The sequence below is a fragment of the Pempheris klunzingeri genome, chromosome 10 (genome assembly GCF_042242105.1).
Source record: "Pempheris klunzingeri isolate RE-2024b chromosome 10, fPemKlu1.hap1, whole genome shotgun sequence".
NCBI lineage: Eukaryota > Metazoa > Chordata > Actinopteri > Acropomatiformes > Pempheridae > Pempheris > Pempheris klunzingeri.
The window spans coordinates 20,282,033-20,307,061 of NC_092021.1; the positions used below are offsets into that span (position 1 = coordinate 20,282,033).

Here is a 25,029-nt window from a genome sequence, read left to right on the forward strand (position 1 = left end):
ACTACCCAAAAGTCATACAGCTGAAATGTTTGGTCGATTAATTGATTAGATAGATGACAGAAAATGAATTTGTATCTCTTTAGATGATAATTTGAGTCATTTTTAAGCAAAAATGCCAAAACATTTTGTAGTTCTTTTGTGAGGATTTTTGCTTTTCCCTTTTAGTTATTTGAATGTATTTTTTTTTTAATATTTTAGTTTGGACTAAACAAGAATTGTGAAGGTGCCACTTTGGGCTCTGGGTCATGATCTCATGATATGTAATAGTATAAGAGTCACTGGAGACACTTTTCTGCATTTAGTACATAAACTTTAACACTTCAGACACACTTTCCACTTTACCTGTATTTTTAGTGGGGTTTTTTTTATAGGTCTAGTAGTACTTTTACTTAAGGGATCCAACTGCTTCCTCCTCCACCGGTTGTACTGCCAGTATGTGGACTCTGTTGCAATGAAGTTGTTCTGTGACTAACATTCCTGTCTGATTGATCACTTGCATATGGAGCCAAACCACCAACATTTACAATAGAATAGGGACTTTTAGAAGTCAGGTCAGAGCTTATCTGTGAGGTAAGGTAAGTGAAAGTTATTTGATACAACACTTGACTACTTATTGGTCGCAATTTTCCTGTAAAACACAGCTTTGGTTACAAGCTGAATCATAATTCAGGACATTTATGTTAATACATGTAGAAAATTGATTTATATTTCTTATTTTAATCTACTTAAACGTGCTTGGCAGAGTTTTTTTTTTCAGTGCAAAGTTTCAGTCACAAAGCCTGTAGAGGATCATTATACATGATTATTATGAATTATTTACTTAATGACACCAAAACATGACTTTCCCTGTAGTGTGAAACCAAACCACTGTATTTGTTGGAGTTCAGCGGGTCTGGAGAAGCATGTAGCTGAATACTTTGACTGTGGTCTTGGTCTCGATGATAAACAACCCTCTTCATTTGGTTTCTGTCTTCACACACTTGGAGAGAAATATAAACAAACACTGTTCAGCGTGGCGGAACAGTCGTGTTTGAATGAGAACAAAGAATACGTTGGGAGTTATTACAGATAACAGACATACAGAAAGGTGAGATGGAAAGATAAGGGGAAGATGAGGCATACAACGAAAAACTTTTTTAGTTTCATGAATTTCAAGTTTATTGAATTTAAAATGTCTGGTTCACTTCAGATCATGTAAACGTAAGTTCCTCTGACTCTCAAGTCTTCAAGTTCTCTCAACTATTTCTACAGATTGATTTTTTTATTTTCGTGTACCCTCACACCAGAACTACAGTTGCAGCATTTGAATACTTTTCATTTATTTATTTAAGTGCAACTCAGTCTTAAACATTACCTTATTAGACCATTGATGCTGTGTAAAAGAAGCATTTTACTACAGCAGGTGACGCTGGAGTCACAGTTTTCCCAACCTGCAGGTCACAAGATAAATCGTGGGAGGAAACAAGTAAAAGCAAAGTTCTGATACACAAATCTGTTTTTCATTAGCAGGACTTTTATCTAATCTTTGCTTTTTTGTGAAATATTGGATAATTTTACCCATTTGAGCCTCAAACAGTTATTTAAATGAGACCATGTGAGATGTTTAAAGGGGAAATGTGTCTTTGGTGGAAGTGATAAGAACTCATAGACGTCAGCTGTGACAGTTTCAGGTCCTTTTGTGCATGACCTCGAAGACGGGGGCAGCATATAAAACTGAAATGTAAGCTTTTTTTCAGTTCTTATTCTGGGAACCAATATCTGCAAAATAAAAAAAAAATGTATCAAATAAAAAAAGAATAATACGTATATATAAAGAAAAAATGTAAGAATAAGTCAAACTATATGAAGAATATGAGGTAATGAGGTATGACAGTGATGAAAGGTATAAATGTAATAAACATATGTGTGTGTATGTCTATGAATATGAAAATATAAAACAGCCTAACATCATAGATAAAACAAATTTTGGGGACCAACGTCTACAGGATATTGTGAGAGTGTAGGCTGTATTGACTTTGATTTTTACACATGAAGGTACACAGGGACACCTGGAAATTGTACTAAATTGTACATGAGTAAATATACCTAGTTACTTTCAAACACTGGGATCATTATATTAGCAGATGATAACTCTCCAGAGACAACATACATTATGGAAACTTGCTGTGTGTCTTTAATACCTGTCCAGTCACGGTTGTGTCTTGTTTTCTGAAATTTGGTGAACTTTCAGTAACAAATTTTTTATATTGTGTTTGTGTTTTATGTTTTATATTTCATATATTTAACTGAGGAGCCCATTTTTTAACTTAGCATTCAAGTCCTACTTAATTAACTCACATTTTTAAGGTTTCAGAGAAGCTTGCGTTTTTAATGTTTTGTAATCTATGTGCTGAGAAATTGTCAATAAAAACAAATATCTTGATGAGAGTTTGAGTAACTGGACAAATCCCAATATAACTTTTTCTATCGTAGGTGACGACAGGACTATTAGAGGTGTCTTAAAAGGCAGTGTCCTTCTGCCCTGCAACTGCTCAGGGAGAGATTTGGAGTTTAAGTGGCAGATGGACAAACCTGAGCTGGTGTTAAGATACAACAGGACCTTCTTGAACTATGGCAGATTCAAGGGCAGGACCAAAATATTTGTGGAGGAGGACAGCAACAACTGCTCTTTTCTGCTAACCAACATCACAGCGGATGACCATGGGGAATACAAATGCATTTTTCACAGTAAAGACATATACCAGAGATTAGCATGGAATCTAAACGTTTCTGGTGAGTCATTCATTCTTTATCTAGAGTATTTGATCACTCATTCACTCATCAATTTGCTGTAGAAGTGGTAAAATCTTTAACTTGAGTCTTCCCTCACCAGTGATCTACAGTGTTTGTCAGAAGAACAGCAGTTCTTCAGTGTTCCAGTGTGAAGTACAAGGACGCTACGCAGATGCCGAAATACAGTGGAAGCTGGATGAGCGGCTTCTTACAAATTCACCCACAATTCAAATAAACCACTCATCCTCCCTGGACACTCCTCCTGACATCTACCTTTTCAAGAGCGAACTCATCAGTAAACTCAACATGACCTCAGTGCCTACATGTTACATCGAGGCCAAAGGAATATCAGCTATCATGAACTATGAGTGCGGGGGAGTGACTGGTAACTACTGGTCTTAAAGGTCCCATATTATGCAAAATGCACTGTCTAGAAACTGGCAAACGCTGAGAAAAGACCGCCCTCTGTCTTCTTCTCCTACTCCATATTTCTGTAAATTTGTGTAAAAACACTCCGTTTAGATTTGGCTCCCCTTATGATGTCATGAGGGGATCTGTTGATCATGTGACTTCCTCCTGCCCTTCAGCAGGCTGACTGTCCTCGTCCGCTGAAAACTTCCTGAATCCACCTTCTCGAAGTTCAGAATGAAGCAGCAGATTGTTTCTGTGCCTCTAAAACGAAGCGTTCAGACAGAGGCTGAAAACAGCTGCAGCAGCAGCCGTGTCTGTTATGAGGGAAATGTTTTTGAACATTAAACCATGCAAACCTTTTCTTGTACGACCTCCAAATACAAGGATGAATTTTAAAATGAGCATAATATGGGATCTTCAATATATTTCACAAAAGGATGGGACTTTACTGCTTAACACCAAAATGTTGTTATGTAATGTAAAGCATCCTTAAAAGTCTTGTTTAGGATGTGACATCATTATGTAAAGCAAATAGTTTTTTACACACTGATTTTTTTATATTTTTCATTTTCCACAGACTCTATCAAAACAGACCCCCGCCGTGATTGCTCCATGAGGTACCTGAAAATCATTCCCGTTGTGTTGGCGCTTGGATTGTTCCTGGTCTTGTGGCGCCATCGGAAATTCTCACAGTAGGTTCTACAAGAATTTTCATAAAAAGATTCCAAAGATCTTTATTCATGGGTGACTTGTCACGCTGTATGTGAGCTCTACTGGTTACACTAGAGTTGCACAACACTTGTGGCGGTTGCTGAATCATGCCGTTACCAGGATTCAAGAGGCAAGATGTTTACTGCGGTTACTCCGGTTGTGCCAGTACACTGGCACTGCTACATTCTTTGGTTGAGAGCCCCATTACAAAAAGATGCATATAAAGAAAAAAAAATCTAAACCTAAACTTAGACATATGAAGATATAGAGAGCAACCATAAAAACACTGAATATGAGATGATTTAAAAGGTGCCAGTTGTTTCTGGGTCTCTCAGTGGAATTTGTCTTTCCATATCTTTTGTCTTTGATAAAGGGGCAAGAAGACAAGAGATCCGATTGATGAGAGACCAGAAGGGGAGGCTATGATGCCAAACGGTGGTTAATCACGAACGGCGTCATGCCAACACAGAAACTGTTAACAGGCAGGGTACATCTTGTGCTCATGCCACACATGGAGTTTTTTGTTTATGAAAAGGTTGTTCATTTTGTGAGCTTGTATGGATGTTTTCAGGTGGGTGATCATATTCTTTCCTTTGAATTCAAGAACTGTGAAAGATGAAGAGGTAAATTTACACCTCAGTGTGAATACATGATGAAGATAAACTGATTCAGATATACTCATATATGCTTAAAGCAGGTTATGACCACCCTGAGCAAAGTTAGTTCCTATAAACTATAAATCCCACAAGAATAAAGCCTAGTTTTTAAAGGTCCTTCTTTATAGAAATACAGCATAAAACTGAGCCTTTTATTAATTTAATATATTCTACCTTGTTGGTTTGGTTCATATACTGCAAGTCAGTTAATTTCAGTGTAACAAAAGAATGTAATTGAGAAAGACAGTTTGATATGTATATAACACAATAGTACTATCCACTATTAATGTCCATTTTCCACTCCAATTTAATGCATGTGATGCAGATATTTATGGGAGGTGTATAAAATGTTTGATAAAATGTTAAAATGACTTTCTTGTAAAGGTCCTTGTAAAGGTCCTGATATTCGAGTGTGTTGAATGTATCTGTTCTTCTGTAATTGCCTGTGTGATACAGCGGTTTACTGATTGTGTTAGTTTACCAGATTTGTTTTACTGATGTAAACAAACAGGTTAAGGTCATCGTATGTAATATCCAGGTTTGGAGGGAAACCCGAGTTTTCTGGCATTCAAGAGGTGTAACAGTGTAACGTGATGCCTCCGAATGATCCTTACCTCGACAACCTGAGAGTTTTTACTCTTTCCAGTCTAAAATGGCCCGTCCACCACTGGTCCGGGCTGGTTTTGTCTGCGGCCTTACGTTTGGAGCTGCAAACGGGAGCACAAAAAATCTGAAGTGAGTCGGAGGAGAGGGAATTGCAGTAATATGCTTTGAGTCAGAAGGTTGAAACCTACCCTGAAAATACATTGCTGAAGGAATACTGAACAACCCTTTAACCCGCATACTCCAAATTAGCCCATGTGTCTTCAAGTACCATTGTTTTTTTTATGTTGTTTTTTTATCCTACCATCTCTGTCACTTGGTACACCACATTCTTGGCTACAGGGTACCAGTATTAATAACAAGATTTCCAGCATGTTGAGACTGGTTAATGGAGCTCAGGCAGATAAAAGTAAAATGCAATGTTGCTTTAGGGAGAGCTGGCAGTTAGAAATACCTTAAGGAAATGTGTTTGTTTAAGTCCTCCTTATCAGACATTTTGCAGTGCATTTCTACATTTGTCAACATTTTCAAGTTTGAGTAAATGCAGAACACATTTTGAAATGTCTCGTTTCCCCTTTTTGAACCGTAAAAAACACATTGCAGACCTTTTTTTTTAGCACATTTGGTTCATCCTGTCTATTCTTGATGTTAAATTATATCCAAAAGCCATTTATGTTGAAGGAAGACATGAAAACGGTCCTTTGTCTGTGATAAACCCTGACAGAGTATAAGATTTACAATAAAACACAGAGTTCATGTTTGATTCACATTTCTAAATCACGTCTTTGTCCGCCACAAAAGCCAACAGATGGCTCCATTGTGCGTCATTGCGTCACTGTGACGTATCACCAGGAAGTGATATAGGCTAACTGGCTAGCTCAGGGCTATCGGGTAGAAATGAACCCACATCTGAAAAATAGTTCTGTGTTTCTCCACCGGCTGAAACAAGACTGACATTTTGTCCAAGGTAAGGCAATTCGGACAGGGAAAACTATCTGCTCAATTGTCTGTCAATTGGTTAAATATGAACAAAGTTTGTTAGCTTGATGCTAATGAATAATGAAATGGATTGGCTTGGAAAGCGTGAATGTAGCTTGTAAGAATTGGCCAAAAGTCGCCTTATATTTTCCTACCAGCCTGTCCCCGAAGGGTTTGTAAATACTTGGTTTGATCCTGACAGTCCCACCACAGTTAAACGGGTGGCAGCGGCACGTTAAAGGGACAACTCGCTCTAAAATGTGTGTAGGGACGTCAGATGAGACAGGTGCAGCACTATGACAGTACCAAAGGTGGTTTTACTGAGATGAGGCGAGGCTTACTACTGGTACTTAAAACATAAAAAGACGTAAAATGTTCATGATTAATTAAAAAGGTTATTAAAACTCATGACAGTTTGTTCGGCTGGAACATTATTCAACAACACTTTAGATGAATACCTGAGTGTCATGTCAAAGCTGAGTAGTTGGTGCCGGCTGATGTTTGTATATGAGACCAAATACTGTCCATGAAGTATCATGCTAAGGTGAAATATATAGCTGATTTAGCCACAGTTTTGTACTCATTGAGATGAGAGATCATTGGCAAATATTTTGGCTATTGATTAACAATTTAAGTCCTTCATCAAACAATAAAACCAACAGTTTGCTGATTCCATGTTCTGAAATGTGACGTTTGTTGAAATGTGACTAATTTTTATCTAATATTTGTAATCTAACTATTTTAGAGGCTTAGAGTTCTGGTTGAATAAGAGGAAGAAATTGAAGATGTCACCTTGAGCTCTGAGGAAACTTGACGAGCACCAAATTTGAATAGCTAATGTAAAGGTTTTTTTACTATAATATTATTTAACTCTTCCTGATTATTGAAATACTTTAACCAATTATTAACCATTATTTCAGCACTAGTGAGGCACACAGCCGCGCAAAGAACCCCACAATGGGCCAACGAAGGAGAGCGGCCGTGAATAACCCTCCACCTCCAAGAGTCTCTGGAGCTCCTGCAGAGGCTACCAGGGTCCCCGGCAGGAAGCACAACATCTGCATGGTGTCCGACTTCTTCTATCCAAACATGGGAGGAGTAGAAAGTCACATTTACCAGCTTTCGCAGTGTTTGATTGAAAAGGGACACAAAGTGGTCATTGCGACCCATGCCTATGGCAGGAGGAAGGGTGTGAGGTACCTGACCAACGGACTGAAGGTCTACTACCTCCCCCTGCAGGTGATGTACAACCAGTCCACAATCACCTCTTTCTTCCACAGCCTCCCGCTGCTGCGCTGTGTGTTTGTGAGGGAGCGCATCACCGTGGTGCATGCACACAGCTCGTTCTCTGCCATGGCCCACGATGCACTGTTCCACGCTAAGACTATGGGCCTCAACACGGTATATGTCTAATTATAGTCTCAAAATCATAAAATGCGTTCATGCAACTTGCTAGCATGAACCTAAAGTGTATCATCATTTACAGGTGTTCACTGACCACTCACTCTTCGGCTTTGCTGACGTGAGCTCCGTGCTGACCAACAAGCTCCTGACTGTGTCGCTGTGTGACACCAACCACATTGTGTGTGTGTCGTACACCAGCAAGGAGAACACAGTGCTGCGTGCAGCGCTCAACCCAGAGATAGTGTCTGTTATTCCCAATGCTGTCGACCCCACGGACTTCACCCCTGACCCCTCCCAGCGCCAAAACGAGAGAATCACTATTGTTGTGATCAGCCGCCTTGTCTACCGCAAAGGTAGGGAGAAGCTGTTGTGTCTGCTGATCAGTGTAGACGGTAATTGTATGCGGCAGGATGTCATGGTCGAATTGCTCATCAATATCACTTCTTACAGTAGTAATTCCTACATTCAAAGAAAGTTTAAGGTCTTGGGTCTCATACCTTATTTTAACAGCAAGTTGTTAACCATCAAAGATCCATTGTGACAACCAACCCCGTCACAGGGTTGGTTTTCCCCATAGTTATCAATGGGATTTCAGTAAAAATGTGTTATGAAAAAAACATTTGTAACTATTATATTTTTAAGCTAGAGACACCAAATCAGTTTAAAATCATTTCCATTGTATTTGTCCAATTATTTGAACAATGAAGTGAATCCTGATTGTTTGTTTGGAAAAATGCCTGTAATGACACTAAAAATGAAGGAATTTTTACATTGTTGAAAAACGTTCCTGCTTTTATTGAAGCCATAGTTTCAAAACTTAATATGAATGTAAGATCTAATGGATGTCACAGAGCAGTGAGACAACCAACCCCACCTGCCCCCCGACAAAGGTTTTATGCTAACTCCCACATCAGCTACTTTAGCCACTTCAGCCCATAAAAAAACACCAAACTTCTGCTCAACTCAGTCTCACAAAATGGCTGTCATAGAAATAAGCATGACATCACACCGATGTTTGATATCAACATGATATCAAATGTCAACTAAAAAAAAGTCAGCTAATACAAATATCTGACTTTTGAACACTCAAATATCAGTTTTGGTATCAGCCACACATTCTAACAAGTGGTAGGGCTATAATAAGCATTAATTGAGTATTGCATGATCTTCTTTGTCAAAGCAAGTGTTGACAACCTCTTCCTGTGTTAAGGAATTGATCTTCTTGGTGGAATAATCCCAGAGCTCTGCCTCAAACATCCAGATCTGCATTTCCTGATTGGTGGAGAGGGACCGAAGAGAATAGTGCTGGAGGAAGTGAGAGAGAAATACCAGCTACATGACAGGTACTGCCGGGTGCTCACATTTCCTCTGAATATCTGGCATTGCCTATTTGTACGATGTGATTACGATACGATTGCAATTAAGCAGTAATGAGTATGGAAATAGTGTGTGTGTGAGGGTGGTTTTACTTGGGACTTACTTCTTTGACCTGGGTCACCACAGGGTGCGTCTGCTGGGAGCTTTGGAGCATAAAGATGTTTGTGGAGTTCTGGTGCAGGGTCACATCTTCCTCAATACATCTCTGACCGAGGCGTTCTGCATGGCCATTGTGGAAGCAGCCAGCTGTGGTCTGCAGGTTAGTTGCCATTCTTACAACGATTCAAGGACAGGAGACTGTAGGCCATAAAAGCCAAAGAGTCTGCTGGATTTCAGCCCAAAGATGCAATAACCAGGTGATTTTACTGACAACGCCTCCCATTGTAGAGAAGTAAATTCATTCAAATCCCCTCATGTATCATGGTGAAGTGAAAACCGACCAACACGGTTTGTCATACATGGTGCAGCATTTCCTACATGAACGTAAAAGCAAACACATATGATATATGATATATAAAGTATAATTTGTACAATATATAATGTATAATACAAATTGAGCTACCAATGGTTATAAAACAGTTACAAATAAGACATTTCCTAGTCTCAAACAAACCAGCTTTACAAAAACAACTGTTCAAGCCTGTTGAACTGAATAGAATTGGTGGCTGCTCAACTCCATCTCATAGCAGCACATTAGTGTATAAGGAGTTTAGTTGCAGGCAGAAATCAGCTGACGAGCCAGACACTGGAATGTGACAGAGTTGGTTCTAGTGTGTCTCCAGAGGAAGAGAAAAAAGAAAGTGTTACCAAGAACTGTGTACAGAGTAATGTGACGTAATACTACGAGGACCCTTAGTGGTCAGTGTGGTGCACCATCCACTAAAGGAAGGATATATCCTATTTGAATTTATTAAGTTATTTACACGTGTTGAGCAGAGAAAATAAATAATGATAAATGTGTGTCACCCTCCTTGACAGCAGCATGAATCTCCTGCAGAACAGCTTACACACAGCATGTGAGCTAATAAGAATTAAACAAGAATCCCATTTTAATGCCTTGTCATTCAGATGCAACAGAGCGCTCACGTTTGACCACACCCAACAGTGACACAGGGTGTGGTCAGAGGTCAAGCACACTCGAAACTTTTAGCCATAAGAGTAAACTGAAGTTCTGTTGTTTTACTCTCACGCTGTGGGTGATTTATACTTGTGTGTGTTTGCATACAATGTGCGCATCCGGTGCTTTGTGTTATTTTCAAGGTGGTTAGCACTCGTGTGGGGGGCATTCCTGAGGTGTTACCTGAGGACCTGATTACCCTGTGTGAGCCCACTGTGCGGTCGTTATGTGCTGGTCTGGAGACTGTCATCGCTCGGCAGCGCTCAGGGTCTGTCCCCTCCCCCGCCTCTATCCACACCCGAGTGCAAAACCTCTACACCTGGAGAAACGTTGCAGAGAGGACTGAAAAGGTAAGTTAACCAATACCAAAACCTGCAGTTTCATTCAGCTCTGCTCAGTGAGTATGTTGTTATATTGTTATAAGACCTTCTTGTTTCAGCATTTATTCTTTTACAGACCAAAACTAGCTACAGCCGAAGCTTCAGACAGCTTCATAATATTTAATTAAAATGTGGATTTTAGGTGTAAGGGGGCCTTTTAGCTTCTTGCATCACCCGATCTGGCTTCATTTTGCAACAATGACTGGGTCACTATACGTTATCCTGTTTATTACATGGCCCCTTACTAAAGAGATCAATAACTTTGATTTAGAAATTATTTTATTGATTTAAGAATGATTTAATTGGAACTGTAAAATGCCGTAAAATTATCAGTCAGAATCAAGTATTCAACAAAGCCATGTTATGAAGTTTATACTGGATCGTTGAGGCCAGTGCCACCTCTAGAAGTCAAATAAGTTTTCACAGATTGGTAAAATTCAGAAAAAAAAATTTCTCGCTTGCAAACATCAGCCCTCCAACACACACACTCACAAAAGAAATAAAAATCAGACAGCTCTTGTCTCACTAATAGTGCTACAGTAAGGAGTAGTCTGATTACTGTCCTGATAAATCTAGACTAAAGTGCATGTACATGTTTTATGATTCCCTTTTTAACTGGTTTTCTAAATGTGAATCTACTTACAGTTCACACAGCTGGGCTGCAGTGACGGAGCTTCACACTTGCTGCTAGGTGGTGACCTGCTTGTCATCGTTGTGTCGTCCCTCTCAGGTGTACGGCCGAGTGGCTGGAGAGGAGGTGCTTCCCCTGGACAGGCGGTTACGGAGGCTGAGGGCTCACTGCGGCCCCGTGGCAGGTTCCATCTTTGCCTTTGTGGCTGTTTTGGACTTCCTCTTCCTGCTGCTTCTGCAGTGGTTGGTGCCAGATCAGGTCATGGACGTCGCCGTGGACGCCACCGGCCCTCACAGACTCTGGAGACAGGCGCCAAGCAGCAAAGTCAGTGCCATGAAACGACCAATAGAAGCAGAAATGTCATCATAGCAGTCTCTCCATACCGCTTCCTCATTTCTTGGTGCTTACATGGTGTTATATGTCGCACACTGACAAAAGGGACCTTGTGCGACAGCATTTTATGTAAAAATGAAAGAAAACTGTGGCCCTTCTTGGAGCTTTAATAGCACTTTCTTGATTTATCATGCACTGTATAGCATTACACTAAACAGAGAGAGTAAAAGGGCTGGTTGATTGCACATTTAAAGGGAAACTAAACCACAGTAACCTATTTTCAGTTAGATGCATACCTCATTTAGTATCTCACTAATTCATTTGTAAAAATTCACTGTTTGTGCAAAGGTGTACATCAGTGTCAGCTGCTTCATTTGTCTCATTTTGATATCATGAATGCCACTACTTTATTAAATAATTCTAGATGTTACATGTTTATATGAAAGCTGGGATATCGTTCCCAGAAAAACCACTCTGGGAAATAAAATGTACTTTCTAATGTTTCATCTCTTTCCGAGTCATTTAACTTTTAATGTTTACAGCGTTGTGGTGTTTTTTTTTCTTCTAGTCTTTATCTTTTCACCATTACTAGACAGTCCACCTAGACAGATATTAGAAGACTACTTCCTCAGAATTTGTTTTACAAAAGAGATGGCTTTGTGGAATCAAGAGTGCCAGACAAAACACAGAGTAGCTGTGAAACAGGAGGCGATACGGACGGGACGGCATGGCTTTTCAAGGCTAACAATGGGGATTCGTGCAGCGTCGTGATTAGAGGCTGAACATTATATCATGTCTGCAAAAAATCTTGGTACATGACGTTATGTAAAGAGAGGAGAGACTAAAAATGTAGAACTGTGTAATGTGTTTAGTGTATTTTTAGAGTATAAGATGTGGAGGAAGCAGATGTGTTTGATTTGTTTTTAAAGTAATAATTACATTTTACCCTGCAACCCTTAAGGATAAGCAGTATAGGCGATGGATGGAATTATCTTTTTATTCCTGTAACAACAGAATATTTCAAACACATAACATTTGATAGTAACATCTTCTGCACCTCCAGCAGAAAATATGGTGTCATAACAGTCGATGGTGTACTTCTACACTTAACAGAGGAAACACAGCACACTGATCCTGTAACCCTAACCCCAAATATCTACAGTGTGAAGCTCATCCAAGCCTGTGTCCCTCTGCGTGGAGCTGTCTGCATGCACATTTCTAAGTGCTGTATTCAAGGTGTATTATCAGTACAGGCCCATCCTAACCACCATTGTTATGCTCATGCTGTAGACTATATCCATGGACTGGGAAGAGGGTGGGCGTGAGGTGGCAACGTGGGGGAGGTGGCCAAAGGCCCAGATAAGAGGGGGAGGAAGGCCGACTTCAGGTTTGTGTATCCAACTGAGCGAGCTTGAGTCCTGAACAGTAGCGGAGAGGTCTTCTGCTGTTTCATTTCCATCATGGCTGCTGTTCAAACTGAGGTTTCCCTCTGCGCACAACCTTGGCAGAGGTCCTTGTACATCTATGGGGGGTTGGCATGCAACTCACTGATGGCTGGTAAGTTTCTTCTTTGTCTTTTTGGTAAATTCAATTTTTTTGTTGTGTGGTGAGACGAAAGTCATGTAGCTGGATTACATTTGTTATTTCCACAGCAAATTTAGCGAGTGATCTCACGAAGTGTGGTTTAGCTTTGTAGTAAGCAGAAATTATTTTGTCACTACAGTTTTTGGTTATTAAAAGTTACATTTTTTGTAATCAGGATTATGGGTTTGTTTAAAAACTTGACATTTAAAGATTGTTTACTGGACTGTATTAGCCAACAACACCCTGTACTTTTCACTGAGTTTGGTGTTTTGGGTTGGGATGACCCTGAAAAACCAGATAAACACGTATTCAAATCAGGTCTTCTTCACAGTACTATGGACGGGGAGCTAGATCAGTTGGCCATGACCGTATCTGTGTGTTTTCTGACTGTGGAGACCTTCCTGATCTAATTCTCTGTGTCTCAGACTCCTGGTCGGACAGGACTCCTCTCCATGAAGCTGCCTATCAAGGTAGACTGCTACACCTGAGAAGCCTCATCGCTCAGGTAAATTCAAAATAGGCCCTTTCTTTCTGTGTACAAGAAATTCACACAATGCACAGCACATAAATGGTTGTTTCTGACAGAGTTATCCTTTCTGATCCCCTCTGCAGGGCTTCCACGTGGACACACTCACCATGGACAGAGTCTCTCCTCTCCATGAAGCTTGCCTTGGCGGCCATTACGCTTGTGCCAAGTTCCTGCTGGATAATGGTGCAAATGTGAGAACAAGGAATATTTTGAGTCAAGACAGGCTTGTTATCAGAGTGTGTATGATCTATTTTTAGAAAAAATCAGATTTGTGTGTTAAAGCTGAGGTATTTGTTTAGGGAGAGAAACTAAATGTTTTACATGAGCTCACATGTTTAGAAAATCATAGAAATTCACAAACTTACTGTAAAAACTAAAAAAAAAGTATCTAATAAAAAAGTTGTGAATAGAGTAATGTGAAACTTTAGATCTATCAGAAAAAACATTTGACTACAGACGGAGAAAAATTATCCATGAGTCTCCCCTGAGAGCACGAACTAATCCTGATCACAACAACCAAAGTTAGTGAACAGCTGGTCAAATGAACAAAATGACAAATTCATTGATTTCTGGGAAACCAAGTGACATGGTATATAAGCAAGCTTTAAGGTCCAAATCATCACCTTTATTGTGACTTTTGATTAGAATATGAACTTTTAAGCTGGGATAGTAACATACTTAGTTGTTTTGTCTGTCTTGTCCTTTCATAGGTGGAGGCAGTATCAATAGATGGCGCCACACCTCTCTTTAACTCTTGCAGCAGCAGCAGTGCTGCATGTGTCAGGCTCATGTTGCAGCACAGCGCCTCCATCCACACCCCCCACCAGCTCGCCTCACCCATCCACGAGGCCGCTAAGAAAGGTGTGTGTGTGTGTGTGTGTGTGTGCAAAGTGTGTGAGTGTAAAGATGTGGTGCGTCAGTGCACAGACTCTGATGCTGAACTGTTTCCCCATCAGGTCACGTTGAGTGTGTGGAGCTGCTGCTGTCATATGGAGCTCATATCGACATGGAGCTGCCAGTGGTGGGGACGCCGCTGTATTCAGCCTGCATGGCCCGAGCTGCAGCCTGTGTGACGGTGCTGCTACACTCAGGTAACGTGATCCGCAAGCTATGCAGTGTGAGGTAACATTCAGAAGTGACAGAGAGCTGTTTAAAAAAAAAGTGAAAAAGTTGTTGGTCTTCACTCCGATTTCTAACAATAATAATACATTTCATTTATAGAGTACTTTACACAAGTTTAATAAAATATCAACACCAATAAACACACTAAAGATACAAGGTGGAATGAGACATTAAATCAGTAATAAGGAGCATTATAGAGGCTATGAATTCATGAATCATTTCAACAGAATAATTTACAGCTCTAGTAATGAGTCAATTAATCCATTTGCCAATCATCAGAACATTAAACAATGACTATTCTGATTCTTTAAAGCAAAATACTTAACATTTGCTTCTCAAATGTGAGGATTTGATGCTTTTTTTCATTTGATTGTATGATAGTAAACTAAATATCTTGAATATGTTTGAAGATGTCATGCTTGGCTGTTGGAAATTTTAACATTTTTTACACTTTTCTGACATTTTATAGACAAAACAACTAATCAGACATTTCAGAAAATTATCTGCAGATTAATCTATAATGAAAATAAACTTGAGCTGCTGTCTTCTTCAGGTACATATTTGTCTTGCCATCACTTTTTCAATCAATTTTCCATGGAAACAGGAAAACAGTATTTCACAGTTCAGAGCAGCTCTAGATTTATCCATCTAATTTATTATTCATAGCATCTTTTCACATTTGGATTGGTCCCCAGTTTTCACTCTATAGTTTCCTAATCATTGGAATTAGGGAGACTGGATCAAACAGTCTGCTAAGACACGTGAATGGTTTTGATGTCCTAATAATTTGGCTGTTTATTTGAATCATCTCAATTTTTTCCTCACGCAGGAGCAGATGTTCAAATAGGGTGTGGAAAGGACAGTCCTCTACATGCTGCAGTACGAGGTGGAGGAGCCAACATAGTGGATCTTCTGCTGGACTTTGGGGCTGATGGGTGTTGTAGGAATGCAGAAGGAAAGACTCCTCTGGATCTGTCATCACCAAACAGCGCAGTGAGAATAGCACTGCAGAAAAAAGGTGTGTTGTGGACTGTCACTTCCACACTCAGGCATGTTACACTAACACCCAAAACCTAATGTGTTTATTTACTAGAAGGTATAACCACTGTGCCCACTGTCTCTGCTGCCTGTCCAGATCCCTGCTCTCTGTCTCAGCTGTGTCGCTTCTGCATTCGCCGAAGTCTGGGAAGGAGTCGTCTCCACAGAGCCTCCAGCCTCTTCCTTCCTCACAGTATCAAAGACTTCCTCCTCTACCGATGAGACGTCTCTGCCCTGCGTCTGCGGCGCTTTGTCCTTCACGTTTGTGCCTTGTCACTGACTATTAAGGCAAGTGGAAAAAATTGACATCCACATTGAGCTAATGGGAGTAAGTCAGTCATCTGCATTTTATAACATGGTTATTTTTATATTATAACAGTTGCTATTTGCATATTACCCAAAACAAAATATTTTGGATACACGTGCAGGATGTTCAAAGATAAGTTGTTTTAATATTGCAGTGACTGAAATATATCGGGTATTGTATTTTTATATTTTAAAAGAAGTGTTTTTCATTTCTTGTCCATTATTTTTTACTTTACTCAAAAATGTCTTTAAAGGGGTATTCCACTGATTTTACTAATGAAGGTCTATTACAGGTCTTGGGGAGTACTTCTGTATATATGATGATGTTGTATAAAGTGTTTTGTGGCTCCAGAGGGAGTTTACACTGAGAGTCCTCATTACATTCAAAGAGAAGCTACAAGCTATTATTAAACTTGTACCTCAAGTTTGAGCTCCATTCACTTGCAATACTCCACGGGAAAAGGTCAGATATGCTGCAGTCTTTCACTCTGCACAGTTGTATATCTGACAAGCCCCCACCTGTGATACAAATCCACTCAGCCTAAGGTTTTATAGTTTTATTCAGTGAGTTTTAACAGTTTATAGTTCATGATCACAAAACTGTCTAATAACAACAACGAACACAGAGGGTTATACAACTCATATAAAATGTTATTGTATACAAACATTAAAATATTGTCAGCTCATATACATGGTGAACAATACAAAACGGCAACAGATTTACACTGCAGGTCTGTAAAGTTGTTTGACACCTTGTGACCACACGGTTTAACTACAAGTTAGCAAAGCAAAGAAGTAAGTTTACCAGCCCTCTGTAGCCCGCTGCCCGGCTCTGCTTAAGGCTACATCAGACGCTATTCACAAACACACCTGAATCACCGAAGTGAACGATCAGTGCCCCACTGCGTTGCATTGTGGGTAATGCAGTCACCAGGTTCTGCTTAGGTCCTCAGGCCAAAATGTATTTGTCCAGCACTCAATCATGAGACAAGATGTGGCTGCAAAATAGTGGACAAAGTTATTTGAGCATCACAACCCCCTTGAAATTACTTGTTTAACTACCTGAATGCAATACATTTGGTACAATAACTTTTAAAATGTCCAGAGGACCCCCACAATTAAATCATTTTCCCCCTCCAACTTAGCAGAGGGGTAACCAGAAGTTAGCTTCATGCACCACTGAGCAACTTCCATAGAAATGAGCAGGGCTCCTCCAACACGGTGTCCAGCTGTCTTTAGACATCCACAGTGCTGCAGCTTTGGTCTTTTAAAACTGTCGACAGTGTTTTAGATGTGCATTGATAAATCGGAGGAATACTTGTTAACAGTGATACTTAGTTATGGATATTAAGTCTCAATCTCAATATCCACTAAGAGTAAATACTGTATTTGTAGAAAAAGAAAAAGAAAGAAAAAAGGATTTTAAATAGGTGATAGTAATGTTGTTGTGTATTCTTTATCTTTTTGCAAAATGTGATATGTGAGAAAGCTGGCCAATACTGTTAGTGAGCTGTGCTGTCATGGTTGTCAGTGTCTGCTTTCACTTCATGGATTGAAAGTAGTGATTTCATCCAGCAATTATGGCTGATTATATATTTTTTTCAGAGACTCCTTTAGCCACAATTTGCTCCTTAATATCCTTAAATAGCCTTAAGTATTTGATGGACTAGAACAAGATCAGTCAGGAAAATGACCATCTTGTGTAGCAGTGTCAAAGCCGTATGATTAAGGATTAAGGGACAAGGCAAAGCTGAAAAACACACTGGTACATGGGAAATATTGAAAACTGCAGTAAGAGAGAAGGACCTGAAGAGGATGGGCTGAAATTTATAGCTGGTGTCACTCAAGGGGAGTTCATCTCCCGTATTCAAATGCCAACCTAAAAGGTCAACTCCGCAGAGACCTGAAAAATCTCGATTGAGCTGATTGAACATGACGTTTCTTTACCTAAACAACAAAGAAAAAGCCTCAACCTGAAGCAAAAGCTCTGAAAGAGGGATATATGTTGTGATTAGTGTATTTGTGTGTGTGTGCTAGTGTGCTGATGGATGTACTGCTGCTCGTGCTCAGATTCAGTTGTCTCATGCTATACCTGTGAGAAAATAATACCACTAAGGACGAAATGTCCAGTCTTTTCAGTGAAGCCGACTTCTGAAGGTGTTGAACACAGAGGGCATATTAGATTAAACAGCTTGGGTGTTTCTGTGAAACCACAGTTTGCAGCAGGTTCACAGGGTTCAGGATAAAAAGACAAGTTCCAGTACAATAAAATGAAAAATGCAAGGAATAGAATTAAATTAATACCTCAGCATTAGCTCTGTGCACTTGTGTTGCTCTGTGGGAAAAGGTCAGATTATGACTCCTTCACACTGCGCTACATATCTGACAAGCTCTCTGTGATACAAATCAGAGGTTTTATAGTTTTATTCATTAAGTTTTTACATTTAATAGTTCAGTCACAAAACTTTCTCATAAAAAGGGCAACAAGATGGGGCCATACAACTCAAATAAACTTTAATTGTGAATAAACATTAAGATATTGTCATATTCATATTCAAGACGATACAAAAACCACTACAAATTTACACTGCAGTTCTGCAAATCACATGATTATTTTCATGCCTTGTGACTACGCTGCTGAACTGTGTTCACCAGTATGTAACTAGAGCTTCAACGATTTGTCAGAACTGACAGAAAATAAATGATCAATAATGAAAATAATCTTTCAACCAATTTATTTAGAAAAAAGCCATGCTAGCTGCTCTGTGAGGGTGCATGTGCGCACAGGGGTGCTTAAGCTAAATGCTGATATCAGCATGCTGACATTCTCACATTCAATGTGTTTGCACAAACTTAAGTAACCAGGTCACTAAGATAAACAGCACTGACATACTGATGTTTAGCAGGTATGAATTTATCATGTTCATTATCTTAGATTAGCTTGTTAGCATGCTAGCATGTGAACGCGTCACCTTTGGCTTTAGGAAATTATGATTATATTTTCTGACATTTTTAGACTAAACAATTAATTCAATATTTACAAAAATCAATAGATGTATCAATAATGAAAATACTCCCTAGTTGCAGCCCTGTATGTTACACACCCACGTTAAAAAAAATTAAACACATTAAGTTTTAAAAACTAGCTTCATATATATATATATATATATATATATATATATATATATATATATATATATATATATATATATATGTACACAGATATATATTTTTTTACAGTATACAGAAATGAAGTCAACCAACACAATAACATAGAATTTAACAGAAATACCTTTATGTTCCTAATATGTCACATTAGACAATTCTAATAAATTAACATTTAACAAACATTCTTATGTGGCAATAACACTTAGTCTTCTTTCTTAGATAGTGCAGATAAAAACATGCTTTTTTAAGATGACATCTTGTTTTTCATGCATGGCTTCCAATGCAAACGACAGCTAATCAAGTGTATTCGCTCTAGTCATTTAACACCATAAGTGATACACGATCATACGTCTTTATGGCTTTACTTCTAACACCAAAACACACAACACATAGAAAAACCCACCAACCATCAAGATTTGATAGATTGTTCTGTTACATTTATTTATCAGGTAACATGCACATCTCAAGCAGTGAGAGAAGATGTTTTGAACGTTACAGTGATTCTACAGAGTCTTGGATTTTCAAGCAACAGTTAAAGCAGAGATTAAATGTTTCTCAGTTGTTTGATACCTAAGATATTAAAGATATATTTTTAAAAAACCCAATAATAGATGATAAATAATTTGGGAGTGAAATGGCTCCACAAGGACAAATCACTGCAGCAGTGTCCATTCATTAACCTGAAGTTGATGTGTGATTAAAGGGGATCAACAGTCCTGCTGAAGCACAGGTGTTATGAAGTTCATGAAGACACGCGTGCTTTCAGACGGTGGTTATATTTGTGCTCCGACTGCTCTGACTGTTCAGCCGTGTGGGAGAAGTGCAGCACGGGAGCTGCTTGTTGAAGTGTTTGCTGAAGCTTTTGCTCATCAGGTAGAGGGCGAATGGGTTCACACAGGAGTTGGTGAAGGCCAAAATTCGAGCACACACGCTGGCGATGAAGTGGCCCAGCGAGGTGTCCACCTGGTCGTAGTGGTAGGAGCGGTAGAGGTAGATCACATGACTGGGCAGCCAACAGACAGCAAACAAGCCAACAAATACCAGCACGGATTTAGCCAGACGCTTTCTGGACTTGATCTGACAGGAGGAAGACAAGAAATCAGTTTTTACAGACAAATAAAACCATGTAATAATATGACGCATCATCTGAAGCACCAGCCATCGGCAGGCCATTATTTAAATGTGCCCAGTACTTTTGTTTATTCCCATCAGCCTCAGCTTTACTTCATGTTACGTGTTAATTAACTGTTGGCTCACTAACAACGTGATACCATAGACCTATCATAAGAACTGGATACAAAAGGCATAGTTGGTGCCTACTCAGTCCAGTAAGAGTAAAGTTTCTGGTTCTGGGTTATGCAGCTCACTGAATGTGCGCAGTAGTGTTCATCCCATCATGCCTCTGGCCCAGCCGCGCTGGTGATTGGCTCATACAACAGCAGTGACATCATTCAGGAAAAATAAAAAGAATAAACCGCACAATAGAGATAAGAACAATAACAGTAATAATATAAAACCAGTAAGACATGTTGGAAAAAAACAGTGGTGGAAGTATTAATAAAAGTTTTTAAAAAGATGAGTTTTAAGAAGTGATATAAAAAGAAATCACAAATTCTGAAGGTTTAATCAGAGGGCTTTGTTCATATATCATTCACAGCCTGGTTAATATGACAATTCATCCCTAAAAACATGGTGCCAATATTGTTTTTATGGCTGTTGCTAGTATTTTCTAATTTGTGGAGTGATTAAAAAGATATCCAAACTTCCCTCTGTGAAAACGTTTGTCTACAAAAGAAAACTGGCTTCATCCAGTGTTCAGATTTCTGTCATGGAAATGAATGCAAATGAGTGAATTTTTAATTAGATAATGCATCATTTGCATATTTAAGTGATAGATGATCCTACTTCTCTATGGCTTTACTTTAAACACCAAAACAGACAACACAAAGAAAAACCTACCAACTATCAAGATTTGATAGATTTTTGCTCTATTACATTTATTTATCAGGTAACATCAAATATTTATCTCAAGCAGTGAGAGAAGATGTTTTGAACTTTACAACTGCTTTGATAACCTCAGTAATCAACTAATGAAGTTTCATGGTGACAACATTAGTTTTCTATAAATTTTTATTAGTTCTATTAATATTTTTTGCCCATTTTCCTGAAGTGGCTCTTTTTAAGTGTTTTCTTTTATGGGAAACGTGCATTTGGCAGTAAGTTAAACAAGCAGAGGACCACACCTGTTTCTGGAGGCGCACATGTCCCTCAGCAGGGATGTCCACAGAGCTCTTGACCAGACTGCGAGCGATGAAGACATAGTAGACAGATATGATGAAGAGCGGGATGATGTAGAAGATGAGGAAGGAGGCGGTGGAGTGTATTTTTGGGTGCAGCTCCCCGGCGTGGGGGTAGGGGGCACAGGTCACGAAGGTCTCATTGGTGTGGCTGGTGGTGAAGGTGTGCAGGTCAGAGAAGACGGCCTCAGGAATCGCCAGAGTCACAGAGAAGAGCCAGATCGCCCCCACTCGTAAGCAGACGCTGAGTCTAGCACTGGATCTGTGGCTGTCCAGCGGTTTGACGATGGCTTTGTACCTGAACAGGTAAAAACACGTGCAGAAATTCACTACAACCTAAATGACATCTAATTTCATCTCTTATGTGGAGGGACTGTTCCTCGAGATAGCTTCTTCATTATGCATGTAATAAAAAACAACTGCAGGTTGCACTCAATAATGTTATTTTATCTCACCACTGATTCAAAGTAGCACTCCATCACTCCCCACAGAGGGAGACTCTATTTCCTCTTTTAATCAAAGAAACATAAGCTTTGATTTATATGTCACTGTAGATTGTTGCTGGGAAAATTTAATTAGGCTGTAAAGGCAACTGGAATGAGACTGAACAGCCGCAGTAGATAGTATTAACTCTGCAGAGGATGAGTTACAGATCAAGGATGCGGTTTGTTAATCAGCGGGTATAAATGCTCCTCTGCTCCCCGGAGCAAAGACATTTGACAAAGACAAAGACAAGGTCAAAGCTGCTGAAAGAGCGGCTGGCAGCTCCCAGCACATTTTTAGACAACTTTTCCCGTGGAAAAGCTAAATCTGGACCCATAAATCGAACTAATATTTATTCTGTTTGCAGTGGTTTCCTCCAGTACTTGATATGTCAGGTCAGGCTGTTCCTGGCACTGGCAATGAAGGAATATAGTAGCGACCCAACGTCACTGGCTGCACATGTCTGGTTTGGCTAGTGAACCTAAAGAGAGATTTATTTCTTTGTGTTATATAAAGATGTAAAACCATTCTCAATCAATCTCAATCAATCAATCTTTATTTATATAGCGCCAATTCATAACAAATGTTATCTCAACACACTTTGCATAAAAGAGCAGATCAAGACCAAACGATTCATTAGAACGATTCAAGAATTCAAAACTTAATTATGACAAAATAAACATTTGACGTTGTATGACTATTTTCTGCTTTCTTGTTCTGTTAATCATCTTGCGACCCCTCAGATATCTGCCGTGACCCCATGCAGGGGTCCCGACCCACCAGTTGGGAAACACTGAATACAATCAGTTTAACTCAACAACACATGAAATCACTTTTCTGCTGCACTGTTTATCCGACATACTGTATCATTCTGATCGAACTGGTTATTTAACTGTTGGCTCTGGTTTACAGACTCATGTTGTGTGGACAAATACTGTTCAAACCCACAGAACTTTATTTAAAATTATACAGGAGGACACACATTTTTACACCAAATATATCTGCAGATACACTGAGGCTGGTGTGGTTGTGTCCTAGTTGTTCATGGGAATTTAGAGTCTTAAACCACTTGAGGGTAAAAGTACGTAGTAAATGGACTTTGAGTTTGAGATTTTTTTTTTTGCCATCTTATGTTTCAGTAGCCAAGAATGAACTTTCAAGGTCAACATACTCAGAAAATCATAAAGTTTTAAAGTCTACAGCTCCCAGACAAGTGGGAAAAGTCAGTCCATTATTCTATTATCTACTTATCTACTAATCTAATGGGTGATGTGGTCGAAAGCACCACAACAAGCGAGTAAGTGGAGCTGAGAGCATCTCGTCTGTGGCTTTACTTTCTGTAATCAGCCTTCACATATTACTCAAATTGAAGATGGTAGTAAATTGAATCATTTCTAGACCAAAAAAAAACAAAACAAGTGCTACAATAATTCAGAACTCAGAAACTGATCAGAATTTAGACCATCATGTCAGGAAATAACGTACAGAATCTAAATGTTAATGTAATGTGGAAAAATCCTATTTTTCATCATCATATTAAGTATTTTAATTAAAGTATTTAATTGAGATGGCTTTGAAACACGTTTAGACTTTTTCCTAATAATCTTTTTAAGTTTCCTTAAAATAACTACAATAATCTGTTACTATTTATTGGGGGAAAAAAATCTAAATTGTGAGACAGTTACTTTGGTTTGATTAGGAACGTATGAATATCCATTGATCTCCACAGCTATTCTAAATCAAAATACAGTCAGCAGAAAATATAATTGTGCAGCCAACTTGATTAATACTTTTACAAGCTTTCTTTTGTGGTGTCTTTTGCATAAAATGGTGCAAAACTTGAAAAACCTAAAATCCTCCAGTCATGCATTTAAAAAAACACGACTTTGCAGCCAGTTCGGCAGCAGATGAAGTGTCATTGATCCTATGTGTGTGTTTTTATTCTTCCTAAAGAAACAGAAACTGACTGCATGAGGCGCACCGGTCAGCGGAGAGAGCGGTGAGGGTGAACACGGAGACTCCCACGGAGGTGAGCTGGATGAACGGGATCAGTTTGCATCCGACGCGGCCGAAGAGCCACTCGTCCACCAGGTAGCGGCTGGCGTCCACCGGGGCGCAGGTGACCAGCAGCAGCAGGTCCCCCAGAGCCAGACTGGACAGGAACAGGTTGGGTACCGTCCGCATGGACTTCACCGACAGACACGTCTTCATCAAAGTCACATTTCCCACCAGACCCACGACGATGATGATCCCGTAGACAGCAGCGATTCCGATGCCGGGGAGCCAGAAGTTGTACTGGTGCTGCTCTGCTGTGGAGTCTCCAAACACTCCGGACACATTCAAGGCCAAAGCCCTGCTCTCCTGTGGGCTTATTACGAGTGGATCCTCCACAGACATCGCAGGGAGAAGACAGAGGTGCTCAACAGGGGAGCAGGCTGTGGTGTCCTCAGACTTTATAAACTACTTGTCCTCCTGCTGTGCCGTGCGTCATTTTACGCGCCACGGGCTGAATGCTGCTGGATGAGGGTGAACAAACAGGGAATATAATTATATAGGCTGAACTGTTTCAACACCCTGAACATACAGTAAGTCCCCTTAGTGGTGGGCTCTGGGGGGGCAGGGGCCAAAACAAGTAAAAACTGCACCAGCTGCAAGTGGTGGGGCAAAAACTACAGAAACTCATGCTGCTCTAAATCCTGGTTAAAAGTGGAATTAATTTATTATATGACTCAGATTTAAAGTAAACTACAACAATTCTGTTATAAACCTGGAGGGCACTTTTTTCAAATCATGGCGGCATTCTTTACTTGAGTAAAAACAACAACATTTATTTATTATTTGTGTGCCAATATATGTACTTCACTGTATATACTAACTAACTAACTAACTAACTAACTATATATATATATTTGTTCTTATAATAAAATGTTGAAACAGGAAAAAAAGAAACAGTGCCACGGTGTAAAAATACTTAACGTAGACAGTGTTACCAGCAAAACATTAAAAGTACTCACAATGTAAAATGGCTTCTTTCAGAAAATTAGATTGTGAAGCCTTCAAGGTCCTGAAAGATGCCAAATATTTTTCATCTTATGCACACAAGAAAAGGATTCATACACACAAGAACTT

General features: G+C 39.5%; 3 protein-coding genes across 5 annotated transcripts; 2 read left to right on the top strand and 1 right to left on the bottom strand.

The window, feature by feature from the left end:
* The first annotated feature begins 4,802 nt into the window (after positions 1 to 4,802).
* Positions 4,803 to 11,877, top strand: piga (phosphatidylinositol glycan anchor biosynthesis, class A). 3 transcript variants are annotated; one of them, XM_070838688.1, is made up of 7 exons: positions 4,803 to 6,120; positions 7,052 to 7,532; positions 7,618 to 7,888; positions 8,746 to 8,878; positions 9,039 to 9,171; positions 10,173 to 10,379; positions 11,140 to 11,877. In XM_070838688.1, the coding sequence occupies exons 2-7, from the start codon at positions 7,089 to 7,091 to the stop codon at positions 11,407 to 11,409; spliced, it is 1,458 nt and encodes a 485-aa protein (XP_070694789.1). In that variant the 5' UTR covers positions 4,803 to 6,120; positions 7,052 to 7,088; the 3' UTR covers positions 11,410 to 11,877. The 3 variants fall into 3 exon arrangements, with proteins under 3 accessions (XP_070694789.1, XP_070694791.1, XP_070694790.1); XM_070838690.1 differs by having other exon boundaries at positions 8,797 to 8,878; XM_070838689.1 differs by lacking the exon at positions 4,803 to 6,120 and adding an exon at positions 6,882 to 6,970.
* Positions 11,878 to 13,258: 1,381 nt separating this feature from the next.
* On the top strand, positions 13,259 to 15,968 carry asb11 (ankyrin repeat and SOCS box containing 11; the record flags this gene model as incomplete). The annotated part of the gene is made up of 6 exons (XM_070838405.1): positions 13,259 to 13,462; positions 13,570 to 13,677; positions 14,197 to 14,347; positions 14,443 to 14,577; positions 15,438 to 15,626; positions 15,744 to 15,968. Coding segments are annotated over 6 exons (912 nt in total), but the record flags the coding sequence as incomplete, so codon positions are not given.
* Positions 15,969 to 19,882: 3,914 nt separating this feature from the next.
* Positions 19,883 to 24,297, bottom strand: LOC139208834 (gastrin-releasing peptide receptor-like). The gene is made up of 3 exons (XM_070838589.1): positions 23,882 to 24,297; positions 21,364 to 21,715; positions 19,883 to 20,197 (listed from the first exon to the last, which is right to left on the bottom strand). The coding sequence occupies exons 1-3, from the start codon at positions 24,295 to 24,297 to the stop codon at positions 19,883 to 19,885; spliced, it is 1,083 nt and encodes a 360-aa protein (XP_070694690.1).
* Positions 24,298 to 25,029: the final 732 nt, after the last annotated feature.

Coding starts and splice junctions, on each gene's coding strand:
- LOC139208834 (XM_070838589.1), bottom strand. CDS start 24,297: ATGTCTGTGGAGGATCCACTCGTAATAAGCCCACAGGAGAGCAGGGCT. Junction 21,716..23,881: donor ACCGCTCTCTCCGCTGACCG/GTGCGCCTCATG, acceptor TTACCTGTTCAG/GTACAAAGCCATCGTCAAAC. Junction 20,198..21,363: donor ATGTGCGCCTCCAGAAACAG/GTGTGGTCCTCT, acceptor TCCTCCTGTCAG/ATCAAGTCCAGAAAGCGTCT.
- piga (XM_070838688.1), top strand. CDS start 7,089: ATGGGCCAACGAAGGAGAGCGGCCGTGAATAACCCTCCACCTCCAAGA. Junction 8,879..9,038: donor AAATACCAGCTACATGACAG/GTACTGCCGGGT, acceptor GGGTCACCACAG/GGTGCGTCTGCTGGGAGCTT. Junction 9,172..10,172: donor CAGCCAGCTGTGGTCTGCAG/GTTAGTTGCCAT, acceptor GTTATTTTCAAG/GTGGTTAGCACTCGTGTGGG.